The 19,225-nt window shown below is 48.0% G+C and overlaps 1 protein-coding gene across 1 annotated transcript; it reads right to left on the bottom strand.

Annotated features, from left to right (window-relative positions):
* Positions 1-396: 396 nt before the first annotated feature.
* On the bottom strand, positions 397-19,119 carry zbtb10 (zinc finger and BTB domain containing 10). The gene is made up of 5 exons (XM_052071082.1): positions 17,943-19,119; positions 7,931-8,939; positions 5,174-5,230; positions 2,809-2,984; positions 397-1,283 (listed from the first exon to the last, which is right to left on the bottom strand). The coding sequence occupies exons 1-5, from the start codon at positions 18,564-18,566 to the stop codon at positions 951-953; spliced, it is 2,199 nt and encodes a 732-aa protein (XP_051927042.1). The 5' UTR covers positions 18,567-19,119; the 3' UTR covers positions 397-950.
* Positions 19,120-19,225: the final 106 nt, after the last annotated feature.

Below are 19,225 nucleotides of genomic sequence, written 5' to 3'. Positions count from 1 at the left end.
TTTTTAGGTCCAGTATTCTGCGACAAAGCATTACAGCACCAAATGTCGTCATTTGGCAAAAAAAGAAAAAAAAATTTTTAAATAGGAACAAAACACCGAACATTTCAAGCTTTAAGTGAAGGTCAAATGCTTTTTTTTTTTTAAAGTGTTAGCGTGACGCGGTGATTGGTATAAAGCTAGCTAGAACAGCCCCCTCCCTCCCGCACTTCTTATACTTTTAAATATTTTTTCTTAAAACTCTTAAACAAACGAACAAAAACAACAAACAAGAAAGGTGTCTTTTCTTTGAAGCATATTCAGTAGTTTTTCCTGCTCCATCTTGGTGTGCGGTCTGTTTGGCACGATGTCATCACAGCCCTAGTTTTTAGTTTGTTTTTTTGTAACTTTTTTTTAAAATTTAATATATCATAAATATGGCTGCAGAGCATTAAAGTCACCAAACAGATTTTTTGGTTCCAAGATTTGCGCAGGGAAACAAAAGGAAAGAAAAACGGAATAATATAGAATATTTTAGCGCAACTAAACGCCATCTACACAGCAAGTAAAAAAGGAAAACAAAAAAAAATTAACGACAAAAATTAGATCATCTGTGATAAGACCATAAAATCTTTTAAATTAAATATTTTTTTATACCTCCAATGATTGGTCTAGCTAGCCCTCCCCACCTATTTAAAAGGAAACATAGCCCCCCCAAACAACAACAACAACCTGATTATTTCATATAATCTTTCTCTGGTGAGGATTAATAATAATAATTAAATCTGTACATGGCGGGCTTCCCACGCTACCAACGCTTTTTTTTCCTTCTCTTTTTGTCAAACTCGCATATTTAAGCAACCTCAAGGTTTCGATAGCACTTTTGGAGTTGATTGTTTACCAGCTTACATATATTAAAAACAGAAAAAACCCCAAACAAAAACAAAAAAAAAGACGAAAAGAAAAATGTGAGACTAGAACTCCTTGTCCTGCGGAGGGGTGGTGGCAACGGCGGGGCCGGCGACGGCGGGGCCGGCGACGGTGGGGGCCCGGCGGCCCCAGGCAGCTCGGTCGTGGTCGGCGGAATCGTTGTCGGCCTCCAGCAGGTCGTCGGCGTCGTCGCCCTCAAAGTCGTCGTCCCGGGGGAACTCCATGCCCTCCAGGCCCTCCTGGCCGGCCTGGTGCGAGTCGGCACAGTCCACGCACACGCCGTAGCGCCGCGAGCCGTGCCGGATGCCCACGCTGGCCGCGAGCATGAAGATCTTCTTGCACACCATGCATTTGTACTTCTTGTCCTTCTTGTGCACCTGCCGAGACGGGGACGCACAGGACGGGAGAGGCGGGGACGAACACCGTCAGTCCAGTTTTCGCCCGACAATAGGAAGCCAACTTCCTCCGCAGCCTTCATTTGGAATGGACTAGTTTGCGAGGTGCAATGATTCATTGATTTTGAGAATTGATTCATCATTTTGAGACATTTGGAACAATTGTCCAACGCCTTGGAATTTCAGCCTTTGAAATACATGTGTCAAAATTAAATTGATTAATCATACAGCTAATCGATAATCAAATTAATCATCAGCTACTTGATTAATCGTCTAGAGACATTAACTTAAAAAAATATCAAACTTTTTTGGAATTTCAGCCTTTCAATGAGAGGCTTCCAAATAAATAAATTAACCAGCAATTAATCGATGATCAGATTCATCGACAAATACACGAAAATCAATTAAGAGACTGGTGTTGAAATTGTACAAATTTCAACCTTTCAACAGTAATAAATATTCTCTGATTGCTGTAACCTTCTATCAAAGCAGACTGATTGTTTTTGTTGAATCAAAGATCTGCTTTTTTGATCAACATTTTGGACAATTTTGCTGACATGCTTACAGATTGGGTTCAGGACCAAAACGGTCACCAAGTCATTGTTATAAATTGTATTTGTGCATTAATAGCACTGTGAATTTGAAAGAATGTCCGCTTTTTGGAAAAAAATGCCTACCCCAAAATATTAAATTGCTTCATCAATTTAAAAAACCAACAAAGACAAAAATGATTCATGGTTGATTAAAATAAACATTAGTTGCACCCATACTATCATCCATACAATGATGAGAAATAATCCTAACAGGGTCGCAACAGTCGATAGACTAATATTATGGCACTATTTTGAGAAACAATCGACTTACGAACTTAAAATTGTTCTAAGGCTAATAATTTTAGCATCAATGGTATTCTTCAATTTCTGTAGTCCCCATGAGAGGAAGCGGTTTATACACGTGTTTTAAAAAAAAAAAAAAAAAAAAAAAAAAATCAAAATAACATGAATAAACATCCGCTTTTACTTTGGAAAACAATTAGTGTCCTTTTTATGGATTTTCTGATCATGCACATCTTTTGTGCGAAATGTAACGTCCTGCAGCTGTTTTCCAGATTTACGATTCGGAATGTTAAATCAAGTCAAAAATTGTCTTGACAAGATTTTCTCTGCCCCCCATGAGTCTAAACGTGGCGTTTTGATTCATTGTAATATTGTGGAACATGAACGAAGCCTCAAACTCCACTAGTTTTTATCCATCTCAGGCGGAAGCCATTTTGCTTTGTACTGCCACTCGCTGTCGATTGAAAATGACATCAAAGTGCCAGCCGAACGTCAAGCAATCCAACCCAGAAAACAGGTGCGCCATGACAGCTGTGACACTCACCAAACCAGGGAGCCAGTTATCTTAACTGCATCTATTTTGTATTTTTTTACGTTTAAGCCGGCGAATGCTATGCTAGCCAGCAGGTAATTTTGGTGGCAGCCATTTGCGGCGCGTTTCATGTACTGACCAAGGAATGTCTCTTGACGTGCTCGCGGCGGGTGAAAAGCTTGCCGCAGATGTCACAGCTGAAGGAGCGCACACCCGAGTGGATGACCAGGTGCCTCTTGAGGGTGCGCCGGTGCTTGGCGATGTAGTTGCAGTGCGGACACTTTAGCTTGTTGATTGCCAGCAGCGACGACTCACCTAGTAGGTAAAAATAAAGAAATAAATTACTTTGAATTTTAAAAAAATATATCGATAAAGTCAGCGGGAAACAGGAAAAAAAAATTGGTTGACCCGCAATCAAAACGTTTTAAAGGCAATGAATGAGGTTAGCAACGTGGAGGCTAGCAGCTAGTTAGCTTCAGTGCAGTATCTTCAACAGCTAAACGCGATTTCCGTTGCTACATACACACCATGTAGTTGCTAGTGGGATTTTAGGGTCCCTGCAAGCAGTTACAAAGTCGACACAAGATGCCCTTGTTAGAGCATCTCGCGTCGCTGCTAATTAGCTTCACTACAGCAATTTGGTCAGGTATTGTGAAGATACTGAGGCTCAGGTTGCCCTCACAAAACATTTCTTGAGCACTTTCAGCAGAGTGGCCGGTGGCTACTGAAGTTCTGCCTTTTTCGGCGCTGCGGTTGTTGCTAGCTAGTTTGAGGCAAGCGGCTATCAAGCAATATTTCTCTGAATCGTAACCATTATCGTAACCTGCCTGGAACAAGGTAGAAGAGGCATATGAGAAGGACGCCAGCTGCTTTGTGCTTCAACGGCGCTCTTCTCTCCCCCCCCCCCGCGCCCGCCACCCTCGGACGCTAACGAGCTCGCGCGGACAGATGGTTTTGAGCGTAAATTAGTAGCCTATTGATTTTGAAAGCGCTTCAAAAATGGAGCACGTTGGGGGGAAGTGAAGAGTCACGGCCTTTTGTTTGAACTCACAACAGTGCCGTCGTCAAGGCAGGTTGCTAAGGGGGGAGTGGTGGGGGGGGAGTGAAGGTTTGAGGTGGCGGGGGTGTTGATGAATCCCAGGTTACCTGCGTGCACGCGCGTACGTGCGCACGTGTGTCTGCGCACGCACACTTCTTGTATACGTGCGTGTTCCTTGAAGAGTCTGCATTGGCCGCAGTGCTCGTTTCAAGTGAAAAAAGGTTTTGGTGCACCTTTTCCTTAATTTGGCACCCATTTTGCATATAACCACGCTGTTGTCATGGCAATGACACGCTTCGAGCCCAACCTGCACTCAGTTGAGGTGTCGTATAAAAGGGGGGAAGAGTCCAAATTCTAGAAGGAATTCAGTAGAAAATTGTCCGAAAAGTGCAGAAAAAAATGATTACATTTTGCCATTAAAAAAAAAAATCTTTCCTCAGGAGTCGACAAGCGATGGACAACTGACTTGAGTGTTTGCTCCACTTTGTGTGTCATAGAATCACACCGCTGTTAGCGATGACACGCTTCCATCCTAATTGGAGTGCAACACATTCGCGGACCGAGTAGAAAATTGTACGAAAACTTGCAGCAGATGCTAGCTAGCTTAAAATCATTGACTATTGTCACCCACACAAAGAAAAAAAAAAACAAAAACAGCAGGTTACGTCATGTTTCCAAGAGAGCAGTCAAACTCTCTCTTACTTCACACAAATGTTTTCTTCGAGAACATGCTACAAAGTCTTGTGATTCATACAACCGCAATGTTGACACAGCGACTGCATGCTTTCCAACCTCTATTCATCAGCGGAATTGAAATGAAACGCATCAATGAGTGCGACTTAATTGGGGAGCTGTAATTTCAGTGCCAAGCATCTGTGGATTTGGTCGAGGAAAAAAAAAACCAACAAACTAAAACTCACGTTTATACAAAAAAAATAAGACTAAAAATATGACACCGTCATTTCTAACGCTGAAACTGACAACGGAAAAACACTGAGCGCATCAGCTTTACTATGAAGCGCTTTTTTTTCTCGCCCCGTCTAAAATCTTTACTTCCACACTGTTACTTTTCAATTAAAATGATGAACATTCAAGTGTGACGTCATTGTGAAGTCCAAAGATTAATATTCATTTTTGATTTTAGCAGGAATTTTTTTTTTTAATTCACAACTCACCACCCCAAAAACTAAATTTTGTGACATTTTAACATCCGTTACAAATTGCTTTTTTTTTTGTTGCACCAAACTGCCCTAAAATGTGGGTCGGTTTAGTAGTTGATGAATTTTAACACAGTCCTGAGCGTAAAGTTCATATTTTGAGAGCATCTTGTGTTTTGATTTGTGCTTCAGACTACGAGGTGGCCTCCATTAAAATGGTCGAGCGACCGGATTTCGGGGCCACCTGTGCGGAAAAAAAAAAAAAAGCGCCTGGCATGCGAGGGCGTGTGCTCATCATTGCCGCTTACCATTCTCCCAGGACTCCCCTGGCTGGATGATGCTGTACTGGATCTGATTGGCCAGCTCTGGGAAAAGGGGGGCGGGGTTTGGGGATTTGAGGAGAGACGCGAGAGGGAGACATAAAAACAAGACCAAAAAAAAAAAAGAAGGGGGAGGTGAGAGGTTTGTCAGAGGGGAGGCGGGAGCCACGTTTTTGTGTACACAACACACAGTCCCACAGTCCACACGCACACACACACACGGAACAATTCAGGCTTCGCTTACATAAAAACGCACGCACATGCAGGGCCCTATTGTATGTAAAGTAGCGTTGGCTGGGAAGTGGGGAGGGCTTGGGGCACACCTGAAAGTGTGCGTTCCTCCATGTTGAGTCCCTTGGTCCCATTGAGAACATGGCTGCCACGCTCCCTTGGTCAAGACTTGGAAACGGGCCAGTGGCTTAGCCAGGTGGCCACGCCCACTAATGGTAGTTTTTTTTTGTGATTAAAAAAATTTTAAAAAAATAAACAAAACCACAAGGCCAAGTTACGTAATTTGAAACGTTGTCAACCATGGTGACCTTAAATCTGCCAACCTCGAATTGGAAAAGAACAACAGTGGCTGTATAAGTGTACACACCCTCAAAACTAAAGGGTGCTCGGAACAAATCCCACTCAACGGGAGTCGGCATTTGAAGCCACTCTGCTTATTCCCAAACAAAGGTCAGCTGATCGAGCAGCTCACGCTTTTACAATGCCGTTATCTCAGTAGTTTGGCTTTCCTTCGAAGAAATGGCTTCATTTTATTCTTCTTCTTTTTTTTTTTTAAATCATGTGAAAAGTGAACTTGAACAGGGCTCAAAGTTCATGCGATTGGATTCGAGCACTTGATTCCGAGAGCGTAGGCGAGGTTGATTCGCGTCGTCGAATTCCCAAGAAATCAATTGCGCCCTCGCTCTTTGCTTTTGCGGCGACGGCGCGGAAGCCATGTGACGCGCGCAACAAAACGCCCCACTGTGTTGCCCCTTAATTGGCCGTGGTCGCTGGACGGCGAGGAGAAGAAGATCCGTTTTGCTGTTGAGGATCATCAAAAGCGTGCACATTTGCTTCCCGCATGGCGGCCAACGTGTACAGTATATGGGCACCCTTGAGCGCAGGCCATTAGTGCGCCCCCCCCCCCATCCCCCCTTCCCCCACAGGGCATCACTTGTGGAGCGCATTAGAGGAGCTGCAGGCGCTAAGAGCATTGCAGCACATTTAGAGGGGGAGGCCTGAGGGAGAGGATCCCCCCCCTTGTCCCCCCCACCCCTACGCGTTCTTCATTATCCTGCATTAGAGAGGGAAGCAAATGTTGGGAGGAAAAAAAAAAAAAAGAACGCCCCGTGCTTCCGTCACGGTGGAGGAGCGCTGCTTTAATGGCCGGAGGAGAGATTAGGCCCTATGAGAAAGGGCGATGGGGGTGTGTGGGGGGGGGGGGGGGGGGGGGATTAAAAGGTTATTCCAGGATGAAATCAACATGTATGGAAGGACACAAAGAGGATTTTCAAATGGGAGTCATGCCGATTTATTTATTTTTTTCATTGTGGAAGGAAGGGCAAGAGTGTGCGGCGAAGGCTTGTGTGGCGTCAGCGTCCACAAAGCAGCCGTTAACGTGGGTTAACGCTGCCCCGCCCCGCCCACCCCCTCAGACCCACCCCCAACCCCGGCTCGGGAGCGATTAGCGGGGGATCATCAGGAGGAAACGGCGGGCCAGGTTGAGCCTGCTTGATGAGCGCGCACGCGCAGCCCAGCTCGGGTATGGGAGGGGGTGGGGGGGGGGGGTGCGACGGCCACACGCCAGCCTTTAAAAACGTCTGGAATTTGAACGTAAATTTTAGCCGTGTGCGTTCAAATGCACGACATGTTTGCGGTTGAGAGAGGACAATAATTTCGTCTGTGCTGCATGTTACACACAGAGCATATTTGGCAATAAAAGCTGACTTGACATGAAGGCGCACTTCCAAATGCAAACGTACATGAACAGGCACAAGGCTGCATTGACATATACGCATGTTCACATGTGCAAAACCTGAGCGACACAGACACAAAAAAAAAAAAAACACGTACAGAGACTTGCACGCGTTTACAAGCACACTCATGACAATTGATGACTTTGTTTATGACAATTCGCACCTCCACAGCCAGCAAATATTAAATTGTGCGCCGGAATAAGCTCAACCCCCCACCCCCTCCAACCGATAAATTTGACTTTTCAACCTCCGGATGACCCGTTTGGAAATTCAGACAAACTATTTTCAAAAATGTAACGCCTTGTCAAAACCCGGACTGGAAAGTGAATTATGGTGTCACGGTGAGCTCATGTGGAATTTCTTTTGACTTAACTTTTGCAATTTTTGTTTCCGTTTAAAAAAGGGGGTTTTGGATCCAAAAGCGCTTGCGATATCTCCACGGTTTTAAAAGTGAAGACAGTTTTGGTCGCTTTCGCGCTCCCAAACTGGGGGAACGTGGCTGCAGTTGTTGCAACAGGACGGTGAAACTTTCCAAGGAGCTGCGATTCCCATTTGCGCCCCCTTGTGTCACAAAGCATGATTACATTTCTTCGTCGTCAACTAAATATTCGGAACGAGGGTGAAAACGATCCGCTGTGACGGCTAACGTAGAGATGGCGCATAACATCGCGTCGGGGAAAAAAAAACATTTCAAAGGGGGCTGGCGGGGAAACGAATACGCACATGGTGATGAATCAAAGGCGGCGGCCATTTTTAAGAGTGCTGATGTGCGTCTTACCGGCGTTTTCCGAGAGCGCCGAGAAGTCCTCTCGGGGGTAGGAGGCGGACGGCTGGACGAACATGCCCTCGTCGAAGCCCTCCTCGGGCTCCGGCGGGAAGTTGTAGACGAACCTCCGCGTGGCGGCCTGCTTTTTCCGCCGCCCGCTGCCGGCGGCGACGTCGGGGGCCTCGCGCTTGATGGCCGCCGCCGCGCCGGGCTCGTTCCAGACGAAAACCTGCGAGCGGGCCTCGTTGTTGTCGGCCGAGTCGGAGGAGTTGTCGTTGTGGTGGCTCCAGCTCCCCGGGGGAGCGCCGGGGGGACCGGCCCCGAGCGGCGTCACCTCCACGTCACTGGACTCCTCCTTCACCCTCCCGCCGCCGTCTTGATCGCCGTCCTCCGCCGCCGCCGCCGACTCCTTCCCTTGGCTGTTGCCACTCGCTTGGATGGAGAGCTTGGAGAGGATACTGGTGGCCCAGAAGTTGCCCGGCTTGCGGTCGGCGTGGCCCCGCGGGCCTTCCTTGGTCACCCTCTGCCGCTTGTTGTAATCCACCAGCACCGAATCGGGCGCCTCCTGCTTGATGCTGATGTTGAGCGCGTCCTTGATGAAAGCCCGGCACGACTGCACCACCTCGGTCATCTGCAGGTAGCTGGCCACCGACATGACCTCGATGGCGTTCTGGCTGGTGAGCAGCAGGTTGCCCGAGTAGAGGAAGTCCAGGATGACCGAGAAACCCTGCACGGCGGCCACGTCCAAGTGCGTGACGGTGGCCCGGTCCTGCGCCTCGCTCTGCGTCAGGCAGTAGAGGGTCTTGAAGTAGCGGCTGCCCGCCACCAGGATGTTCTTGTGGGCGCGGAACACCTGGCCCGACACCACGATGTTGACGTCGCACAGGATGCCGCTCTTGCGCTGCTTGTCCAGCTCCTGCAGCAGCTGGTAGCAGTACGAGTTCTCGTTGGGTTTGTTGCGGTAGTCGTCCTCGGAGGAGTTGGTGGACGGGCTGGCGTTGTCCAGGGGCCGTGACGATTCCTTGGTCCAGAGAGACAAAACGAGACGGGTTACTCAAGGACCGGGCGTGGCCAAAATGAACGGCGTCATGTGTGACCTGAACAAAAAACGGGTCCTTTCGGAGAAGCTCGATGATGAAAGTCACCGGCTCTCTTTCACCGTTATTCGCCAAAATATTTGAAGTTGTCATGGTGGGCTTAACCCTGGAGAACCCAAGAACTCTTTGCCTCTTTGGAAAATTATGAATTATACATTAAATGACTGCTATATGTTCACCGAACACCAACAGTCAAACCTCAGTTTTCAAACGTCTCGGTTCTCAACCAAAAATTGAGTTTTTTAAATGCCTCTGATGACGACCGAATTTCAGTTCTCGAAAAAACTGAGCGCATTTGAATGCGCTATTTGACTCCTCCCCCACCTTCCTGACACGAGGAAGTGACGCTTCCTCGTGTTGCTTTCCGTTGTGAGCAGACGTGTTCAGTAAACGTTTTTTATTTTAAAAAGAGCCTGGTTTCGGTTTTCAAACAATTTCGGTTTTCGAACAGCCTTCTGGAACGGATTATGGACGAAAACCGAAGACTGTATACGTTTTTTCAAATATTCAATGCCTTAATCCTAATTTAGGATAAGGGCCAAATTTGACCCTTTGGGTTCTTTCTCCAGAGTTAAAAACTCAAACTTTCTTTTATTTTTTTCTGGAGTGGAAGTGGACAAAATTTGTTGTTGTTCTATTGTATTCAGTGTTTATTAAAGTTTATTTTTAATCACACTGCATTTGTGTGTTTCAGGGATCCCGTTTGTTTCTAATTGGTCCATTTTTCTTCAACGGGACATCCATTTCTGCAAATGTTTCCCTTGACCTTTGAACTGAATACGTGTCACCACAACTGAATGACCTTCAACCAACCATTTTCCAGCAAGATGCTGCACCACCACATTGGGGGCTGCATGCTCGTGGGTTCCTCAATCAAACATTTCCAGACCGGTGGATTGGAAGGGATGGGCCAATTCCGTGGCCGCCACGTTCACCAGATATCACTCCATGTGCAAACGGAGTACGGGGGGGGACTCGGTTGTAAAGGGGAGCAACGGCTCGGGAAGTTTGCCGAAGGACATTTTGAGCACAGGGTGTACAAAATAAAAGGAAAGTCGTGTGCTTATACAAAATAGGACATTTCCCTGGCAGGAGCCTCATCTTTACTAAACACCGTGGAGTCGGCAAACGCCCCCAGGGTTCCTGACGCGCCTGCTGGCGGCTGAGGGAGGGGGGGGGGGGGGGGGGGGGGAACTACAAACTGGTCCGACAGGCTTCCAAAAAGGGAACGGGGATACAAATGAGGTACAATGGAGGGATGGGCTGGGAGACACTGTCAGGTTGTTGCTTCCAAGCCAAGCCCCGAGATCAAGAGCAAACTCTTCCCGAGACTTTCCGGATTGCATGTCCAACTGTTGAATCAAACGCTGATGAGGCGCTTCGCCCCAAAATGACATTTTCGCCAGACTGTACAGACTTGTGAGAAAATTGTGCGACGTTGCCCCGCTAATCAAAAAAAGCAGCCATTTCTGATAATAAGAATAATAATCATCATCATAATCTTGGGCCAAACCAATTTGTTGCGGGGAGGGGGAACAAATTTGACAGATTGGGACGTCTGCGAGCAAAACAAGGGATCCCAACCAGCCCCTCCCAAAAAAAAGTTGAGTCTGAGACACGGCAGCTCTGGAACAAAACAATCACATAGATTCTTTCCTTCTTAACCGCAGAAGTTGAGTCTTCAGCCAAAACACGGCGAGCAAAGGCAGCCATTTCGTTACCTCTGTGCCCCGCGTCCTGGACGCATAATTTTCCCACCAGACGCACGGTTCCAAATAATGTGCTTTTTTGGGACGCAAGGAAATTTCTCATTCTAAAACCCCTAAAAAAACTACGGTAAATCTTTTTTTCCCAGCAACGATCGCAATTTGACAATCGCCGCCATTGTTGTTTAAACTGTAAAATCATCAATGTAGTGGCACAGCTGGTTTCTTTCTGTTTTTTTTTTTTTTGTTCACGCCGATGAATTTTTTGGTTTTCATCGACGCCGTTTTGAGTCATTTTGCAACGTCTCGTGTTTTGAAGGAAGTTGGGATCGCAACGCCTCAGACGAGTGCGATTGAAGTCATTGAAGCTTCCACGACAGAAATTTGGTTCAGACAAAAATGAATGTTGTCAAACCCCAAATTTCGGCCTGGTTCTGAAGAGACAACATGCGGGATGTCGAGAAATCACAACCAGGCAACCGCAGATGTGACTTCATCAGTTAGTCAAGTGACGTACAAATAGTTTTGGTTGAAAAATATACCTTTGCTGCTCATTTGAGATGCAATGTAAAAAAAAATGTAATAAAAAGATTCTACTTTCTGTATGCTGGGGCACAGTTCAAAATGTTTCCCTCCAAGTTGATTTTCAAATCAGACAAACATTCCGAATCTTTGCATCACTGCAGGTGCGACTTCTTCAATTGCTCGTCATTTATTGTATGTTACGATTTCACCCAAATTTGGGGAGGTCAGCGAAATAGTTGAGGATTTTATATTTACTTGGGGAAAAAACAAAAACGCTTCCGATTCTTTTTGACAATTTGCAAAAATAACTACTCCCCCCCCCCCCCCCCCCATGTTGCCATGTGGAGAATTTAATAAGAATGTATTGATTTCATTCTGGAATAAGACGACCAAAATGAAGTGTGGCAATCTTCACTTCATTTCCGATATTTGCTTTTATCTGGACCAAAAAAAGTCGTTTATATGATAGTGACTGTATAATTTTGTTTTTAAAAAGTGTGGAGATAAAAAAAGGTACCGGTAAGTGCTGTGTGAGACCCGCCCCCTCAGGCTGCACTGGAGATGTGGCCTCCCCATCTAATGGTGGCCTCTTTGTACAGTGAAACAAAGACCTGGAGGAGGGCTGTCCAAGGATGCACCATTGGCGACTGGAGCTGGCGGACAAGTCGACCGGCCCCGTAACAGCACAACCGCCCCCCCCCCCTTCCCAACTCACTCCCCCACCTGCCCTCCAGACAAGCCAAAGAGCCAGCCTGGTACCGAGCAACTCAAACGGGGTCGCGTGCCCGTCCAGTACATACGCACAAATGGCAAGCATTGCCAACGCCTCTATTGCGAGGTTTTTTTTGGGGGGTGGGGGGGGGGGTGCAAACAAATTGCAGAGCAGATGTCCTAATCCAGAATAATTCACATTGCTCTGGCATTTTTGCCACCACCCTCGTAAACACACACAGAAAGCGAGCTGCCCACTGCACCCCGCCCTCACCCCCCCCATGCACGCACGCGCACAGCTGGGGTTTCAGCCGATGAAATCCATTTCTCAGAGGTCCCCACACCCAGCCCCCACTCTCTGCACAGCAGCCCGGGCATGCAGGATGGCATATAAAGGGGAGGAGAAGAGCAGGTGGGGGGCGGGGGGCGGGGGGTTGGGGGTTATCATCCAGCTGGAGGGTGAGAGAGAGAAAGAGAGTATGGGCGATGGGATGTGAGGGATTGCGAGAGAGCCAATGGGAGCACGCACGCTTCAGCAAGCCGAACGACACGCTCGCGACATCGGCTGAAAAGGAGCCTTATAATGGAGGAAAAGTTACAAAGGCGACATGAGAGACGGCTGACGGTTGGCCGGACCTCGAGAGAAAATGTGGAGCAAGCGGAGGAGGGCACTTGGAAGGAACAAGCGCGCGCCCAAGTTGACGGGTCACCCCATTTATTTCTATATTTTTTTCTCCGCGGCCTTCACAAAGCCCCGCGTTCTCCCCGAGGCTCATTGCCCACTCACTGTGGGCCTTTTGTGAAATCACTTCTTCAGACCGCGTGGGACGGAGCCAGGGGGTGCGCCGAGACAACTCGGGCCAGGGCGGATGCATCAGAGTCAAATTCAAAGTGCTAATGCAATACAAAATTTGCCGTCCATTTTTTTTGGGGGGGGGGGGGTCATCCCATCCTGAACATGGTGAAAACATTCAGCAAACAAACAAGTCAACGCAAGATCACAAGAGACAATGGGCAAATCCTTACAAAACGTGAACTTCACAAACAAGCTAGGCGAGACCCTCTCCCCCGTCTACCCGTCCCAAAAATGGACGTGAGGAATATTTACACTGGTGGCGGTAAACGGTTGGATTCCAGTCGACAAATCTGCAGTCTATGAGTGTGTTTTTTTAAACATTTATTTGGGTACATTTTTTTTTCATTAATCAGTGATGTTTTTGGTATTAATGTTCCTCCCAAGGTCCCAGATCAGACCATGGTGGACCAAAAGGCGTTCTAGAGAAACTTCGGATTTGGAGATCCTATTCAGGATGAGGGGCGGCCCGGTAGTCCAGTGGTTAGCACGTCGGCTTCACAGTGCAGAGGTACCGGGTTCGATTCCAGCTCCGGCCTCCCTGTGTGGAGTTTGCATGTTCGCCCCGGGCTTGCGTGGGTTTTCTCCGGGTGCTCCGGTTTCCTCCCACATTCCAAAAACATGCGTGGCAGGCTGATTGAACACTCAAAATTGTCCCTAGGTGTGACTGTGAGCGCGGATGGTTGTTCGTCTATGTGTGCCCTGCGATTGGCTGGCAACCGATTCAGGGTGTCCCCCGCCTACTGCCCGAAGACAGCTGGGATAGGCTCCAGCACCCCCTGCGACCCTAGTGAGGATCAAGCGGCTCGGAAGATGAATGAATGAATGAATGAATATTCAGGATGAGTCCCCTGCAGTTTTTTCCTGCCATTTGCGCAGCGAAACAACCGCACAAGAAGCGACGACGTGAAATAATTGGACATTACTCCAGAATTTGACCCGGCGATGAAAATACTGTAATGCCCTCACATGTGGGCAAGGAGAGCCACAGTCCTGATGCAAGAAATAAATACAAAATGAAACCACACAAGGAGATGCTGGAGGCCACAAGTCATGTCCAGACACTCACAGAAAAATGTGATAGCTCCGAAGGTTACTCATTAGGCCACGCCCATTCAGGGAACACATTGAACACACAGTTACTACAGTACGTAAAGTCATTTGAAATGTATTTACGTTCTCTTTCACGTGTCGTTGGTGGAGTACAAATTTTCTCCATAAAAAAATATTTGGGTGTTTTGGGGTCTTGAAGGGGCTAAGAGCATTTCAAAATTGGATTTGACAGAGCAGCAAATTAGGTTACAAGCGTGGTTCGGACCAAATTAAACTTTCAAGTCAAGGACTTTGACTGTGTAGCACACGAACTGAAAGTTGGGTGGCAGGTCGCAACAACCCAAGATGGAGGGGCCGAGCAAGGCATCACGATAGGCCGCAGCACAAATAAAACTCAACCCTAAGCAAAGCGTGGAGCCCCGCCCACTCCAGTGGCGGCCGATCCGCAGCAAACATGACGCGCCCTGAAATGTAATCCAAGAAGCGTCGCCACGCAGAAATTGAAGCCCCCTCAAGAACCCCACCCTAAACTTCATCCAGTCTCATGGCCGGACCCCCACCCCCTCACTTCCACCCCCCCCCCAAAAAAAGACGTCTAGTCTCATCAACCAGCCCGCCCCCAGATAGCAGAACAATACTGCTGTGTGCATTTGGCCCAAGGTGTGGGAGGTGTGTCTCCCGGCCGCTCAACAATGGCGCGCCAGAGAAGAAGAAGTAGACGAGGGGAAGAGGGCAGAGAGTCGCTAATTCAACAAGAATTTTCCCTCTGGCGGCAGTCCGCCCCGTTTTAATGACCTGTGGCCCCCAATAAACATCCCGTCCACCTCTGTATCTTGTCTCGGACTGCAAACAGCACCCCCCCACGCCCCCAAAAAGGGGTGTGGCCTTGTCTTTGTCAAAGGAACAATAAAGGGGTGAAATGACCCCGCAATTTTGGGCTCTTGGGGATCACTTCAGTTGGCCGATCTTTGACTCAACCAGAGGGGCGGGGCTTCAACAAGTCACACGTACCTCAAGGGTGGGCTACATTGTTCCCCTCTGAGGGTCAGACTAAACTTTGGTTTTGGTGGGCAACATGAGATCAGTGGAAAAATTCATACCCCACTCCCGCTTTTTTAAAAAAAGTTCTCCAACCTGTCCTGCCTGGTTTTGAAGGGTAGTTGGCACACCACACACGGAGAAAAACAAAAGTGAAACTAAATTCTGAGAGATTTTTTTTTTGTCTCCTGTGCTCTGAAACTGCAGTTCAATTTCTGTGGTGACCAAAGCAAACAAATACAACTAAGCGACATCACCGGCAACGTCTAAACGGACGACGTTAGCCAAAATGACGTTTTCTACTGAAAATGTCAATCAAAAAAATGTGCTCAATTTGGTAGAAAGGTTCTCATGTTTTGTTCACCTATTTCAGCCTCATTCACATTTTAAGTTTGGGTTTGACGTGTGTTTTTGTTGTTGGTTTTTTTTACAAATACAGTGCAACTTTTTGGTGCAGAATCCCTAAACCCCTAAAAATGTCTCTCTCGTCACATTTTTACCTAACGAGACTTATTTTGGTCTGCTCTGGCTAAAATCTAGACACAAGATGGCGCAGAGACAATTCCAGACAGCCTACTCTCTCCGAAAGAAACCCGCATTTAGCCCAGCTGCCCCGCATGCTGGCGGCTAATCGAGTTAGCTTCCCTCCCAACGCTTTGCAGACTTCCAACGCGCTTCTTGCAAAAAAACATTGCCGAGTATTCGCTTCAGCAGCGTATGGGATAGGAGGACATAGCGTACGTGCGGGGGTTCTCGTCCCCCCCCCCTTCTAATCCACTGGCAGCGCTCTCGTTCCCAATTAGACGTGTGTACACGTTAGTGGATCACTTTAAGTCATTCTGATTAGTGATTGCGTGTGGCGCGGGAAGGAACTAAATGCGGTCGTCCAATCCTCTTGCGAGTCAAACGGGCAAGTCGGCAGTGACAGTTCGCTCAGCGCAGAAATGCTCTTTGACACCCGGCTGGGATCGCCAGTGACGTCGACCAAACACTCCCTAGTTTTATGGCATTTGAGAACGCTGTGTAAATGTTGGCGCCATAAAGAAATAATAAAAAGTGTGCGCACAAACGTACAGTCTTTACAGTCACGTAGCCCTCAAATATTCAGTGGTGATTTCAACAAGGCTGAAAAACAAGATACGCCCCAAAGGGACGAAAGTCAACAACAACAAAAACTGTTATGAAAGATGGGGGGTTGGGGGCTCATGGAATTGAAAAGTATTGGTTGTATTGTGCGTGGTCTATTAAGATTAGGTCCCATTATCCGTTTTCAGAGAGACTCTTGCACATGATTTCTCCAAAACGAGGAACAGTCCAGTCCGGAAGCGGACCACAGGCTGGAGTGCTCTAAGACGGTGATGTCAGAAAAAACAAAACCAAAACAGAAAAAGGACTTGCTTTCGAAAATATATCATGCCATATCCAACACAACATTTTGACAATTCTAGGCTAGTAATAATTTTGCTTTTCAACTACAGAAAATTATATCTGTTTTCAACCAATTACTGATTTTGGGGGGGGGGGGGTACAACAAAACAAAAATCTATTATAGTCTAGTAGTACCTTAATTATTCATCCAACTTCCAAAATATTTAAATAACACTTTTGGCAATCCAAAACTGTGACAATCACAATTCCCATAACATCAGTTTCCCACAAACTGTGCAATTTTCTCCAAAATGCAACTACAAGTCAACATGTCTTTGTCCCCAATGACCAAAAAAATACAATTAAACTAAAAGATAAAAATAAATAAAAGATTTGCATTTTGCTACCTTACTGTACCCTAAAAGAACCAAACTAGGAACTGAAATTATGTATTATACCGGCAACCATGAGACTCGCCGTTTGACACCTCTGTATTAGGGACTTCTATTTCACCCTGCTCTCACCCTCCCACCCCCACATTTTATTTTATTTTTTTGCTTGGGTCCAGTATAGATTTTGGATGGGTGTGGGGGGCGGGAGCGGGGGATCATTCTGGCACAACGCCTCTAATTTATCTCCCCAAGGGGAGGAGGGGGAAGGTTGTGTAAAAGCACCAGAGGTCACCAGGGAGCGCGAGCCTTGAGAGGCCGCACAGGAGGGCCCAAAGGGGGGGTCGTTGGCGTGCGGCTCCCCATGTCACTGTGACCTCTGGCGAGATAGTAATCAAGACAGATGCTGATGCAACCAAAAAAACGGAGACGAAAGGGAAGGGCTTATGTACAGTACCAAATGAATAAAACTGATGAAATTTCAGACGGGGTTGTACAGGTTTGTGCTCGAAGATAGTTTTTGATTTTGTTTTTGAAAGAGATGGATGAGACAGGTTGTTTCTAAATCTGGGAAATTTGTAATTTAATTTGTTATCAAACTGCTTATTTTACAAAACAATATTTCGAAATAATATATGAACTTGCCGAGTATTTAATAAAATACACGTAACCAATTAATGAGGCGAATTTGATGAATGACAAACAAATTCAACAATCATTCAAGAAGATACATGAACAAAGTCACTTTATGGCAGCAATTTTAAGAAAACGCCGCAACAAATATTCAAAGCCGGTTCTCTTGGTCAGATCAAGTCTTGATCAAAGGGCTCAACCTGTGCCTTAATGGGACCGCGGGCTACATGTAGCCCAACCCTGGCCTTGAACAACTACTTTTGTTTTTACTCCGACAAAGGCGAGAAAGAAGCACAGATGCGTCACCAAAACGTACAGTTGAACTCGACAGCCAGCCAAGTAGCACGATAGTCAGCGACTCCAGCGAGGGGTTCACCCCAGACTCGAACGTCCAATCCTGACTTACACAGCCGGTAAGCAGCAAGCTAGGAGCTAGCTCCGAGGCTAATTATCCGCAAAGCGAACAGCGTTACGGGGTGGGGGGTCTTCGACAAGCTCGTTTACACTCAAAATGTTCGCGAATGTGAGCAAAGTATCACCCGCGAGTTGTGATCATATAGCATTTGAAGTGATTTGGGGGTGTTTTGAAAGCGTCCTGGGTTAATGTTTTGACAGCGGCGTAGGGGTGCGGGTTGCTGCCGAAGCGGGTACCTGTTTGCTGGGGTCATTCTTGCCGTGTTCGGAGGACAGGTGATGTCGGAGGAGCAGGGCCCGCTTGTAGCTGCGGCTGCCCTTGGTGAGCTCGTCGCTGCTGCGGGTGGCGGCTTCGCGGCACCACGAGCACGACATGAGCCCCGTCTGCTGGCAGAAGCGCAGCCACGGGAACTCGTGGAGCCACGACGCGTGGAAGAGCGAGTGCTTCTGGAGTAGCGTCTGCGGTCTCATCTCCACACCGCATTTCCTGGGTCCCGCCTCGGCGCTCCCCGACTCCGCCAAGTCTCCCCTGCCCGCTTCCTTGTAGCCGTTCGCCGCCGAGTCGGCGTCGCCGCCGCGGCTCCCGGCCGCCCCCTCCGCGTCCTCTTCCTCCTCGGCGTCGAGCTCCGTGCTGTCGCTCACCGAGCCGGCGCCCTCCCGTCGCTTCCGCGTTGGTCCCGTCGCCCCCAGGTCCCCGTCGTCGTCTTGGTCCGGCCGGTTGCCGTTAAAATGTCGATCGTGGCAGGCCGGGGCCTCCCAGCTGTTACCGTTCCCCCCGCCGCCGCCGCCTGCGGAGCCCGTTAGCCCGGCTAGTCCACCGCCTCGGAACGCCAGCGACCTGCGGTTCCTCTCGCCGGACATTTTCTTGCGCTTATGACAAATGTCTCACCAGGATCCCCCCCGCCACGGCAAAACGTTCCTTTTCCCTTCCTTCTCCTCGCTGTCTCCCAGCCGCCGTCGTTGCTCGTCGTTGTTCGGTCGCGGGGGCCCCGGCCGGTGAGAGTGTGTCGGTTATGCGGAAATAAGTGTCCCTTTCAAGCGCATAATGCCATTTTCAGGGTTCTGGCTGAGTCCGCGCAGGCCCCGCAGAGGTCGAATGGCAACGACTTTCCTCCCCACAATGCACCTCGACTGGTGGTGGTGGAGTAGGAGGGGGAGGAGGAGGAACGGGAGGGGGCCGCCTGGAAGAGGGCGAGATGGGGGTGCTGTGGAGCGCCAATGGGGGCTTTTGTGTGTGCAAGGCTGCACCCATTTTCCGCATGCTTCTCATATCTCTCCGTCTCTCGCGCTCGAGTTTGTTTTGTTGTTTTCTATTTCGTTATCTCTTTAACGCTCGCAGGCTCTGCTGCAAGCACAGAAATGCACTTTTTGAACATTGGATGGGAATTACAAGATCACGTGACTTCACGCTTTTCCGACCTATGGAAACTTGATTATATTGCATGCGCTATTGCATTAAATATCACACAATTTACGTGAAAGGTGTGTTTTATTTTGGTGAATTTTTATTTATCGTGAAT

This window comes from Hippocampus zosterae, chromosome 7 (assembly GCF_025434085.1).
Source record: "Hippocampus zosterae strain Florida chromosome 7, ASM2543408v3, whole genome shotgun sequence".
In the NCBI taxonomy this organism is placed as follows: domain Eukaryota; kingdom Metazoa; phylum Chordata; class Actinopteri; order Syngnathiformes; family Syngnathidae; genus Hippocampus; species Hippocampus zosterae.
This window is presented reverse-complemented; position numbering and strand designations above follow the sequence as displayed.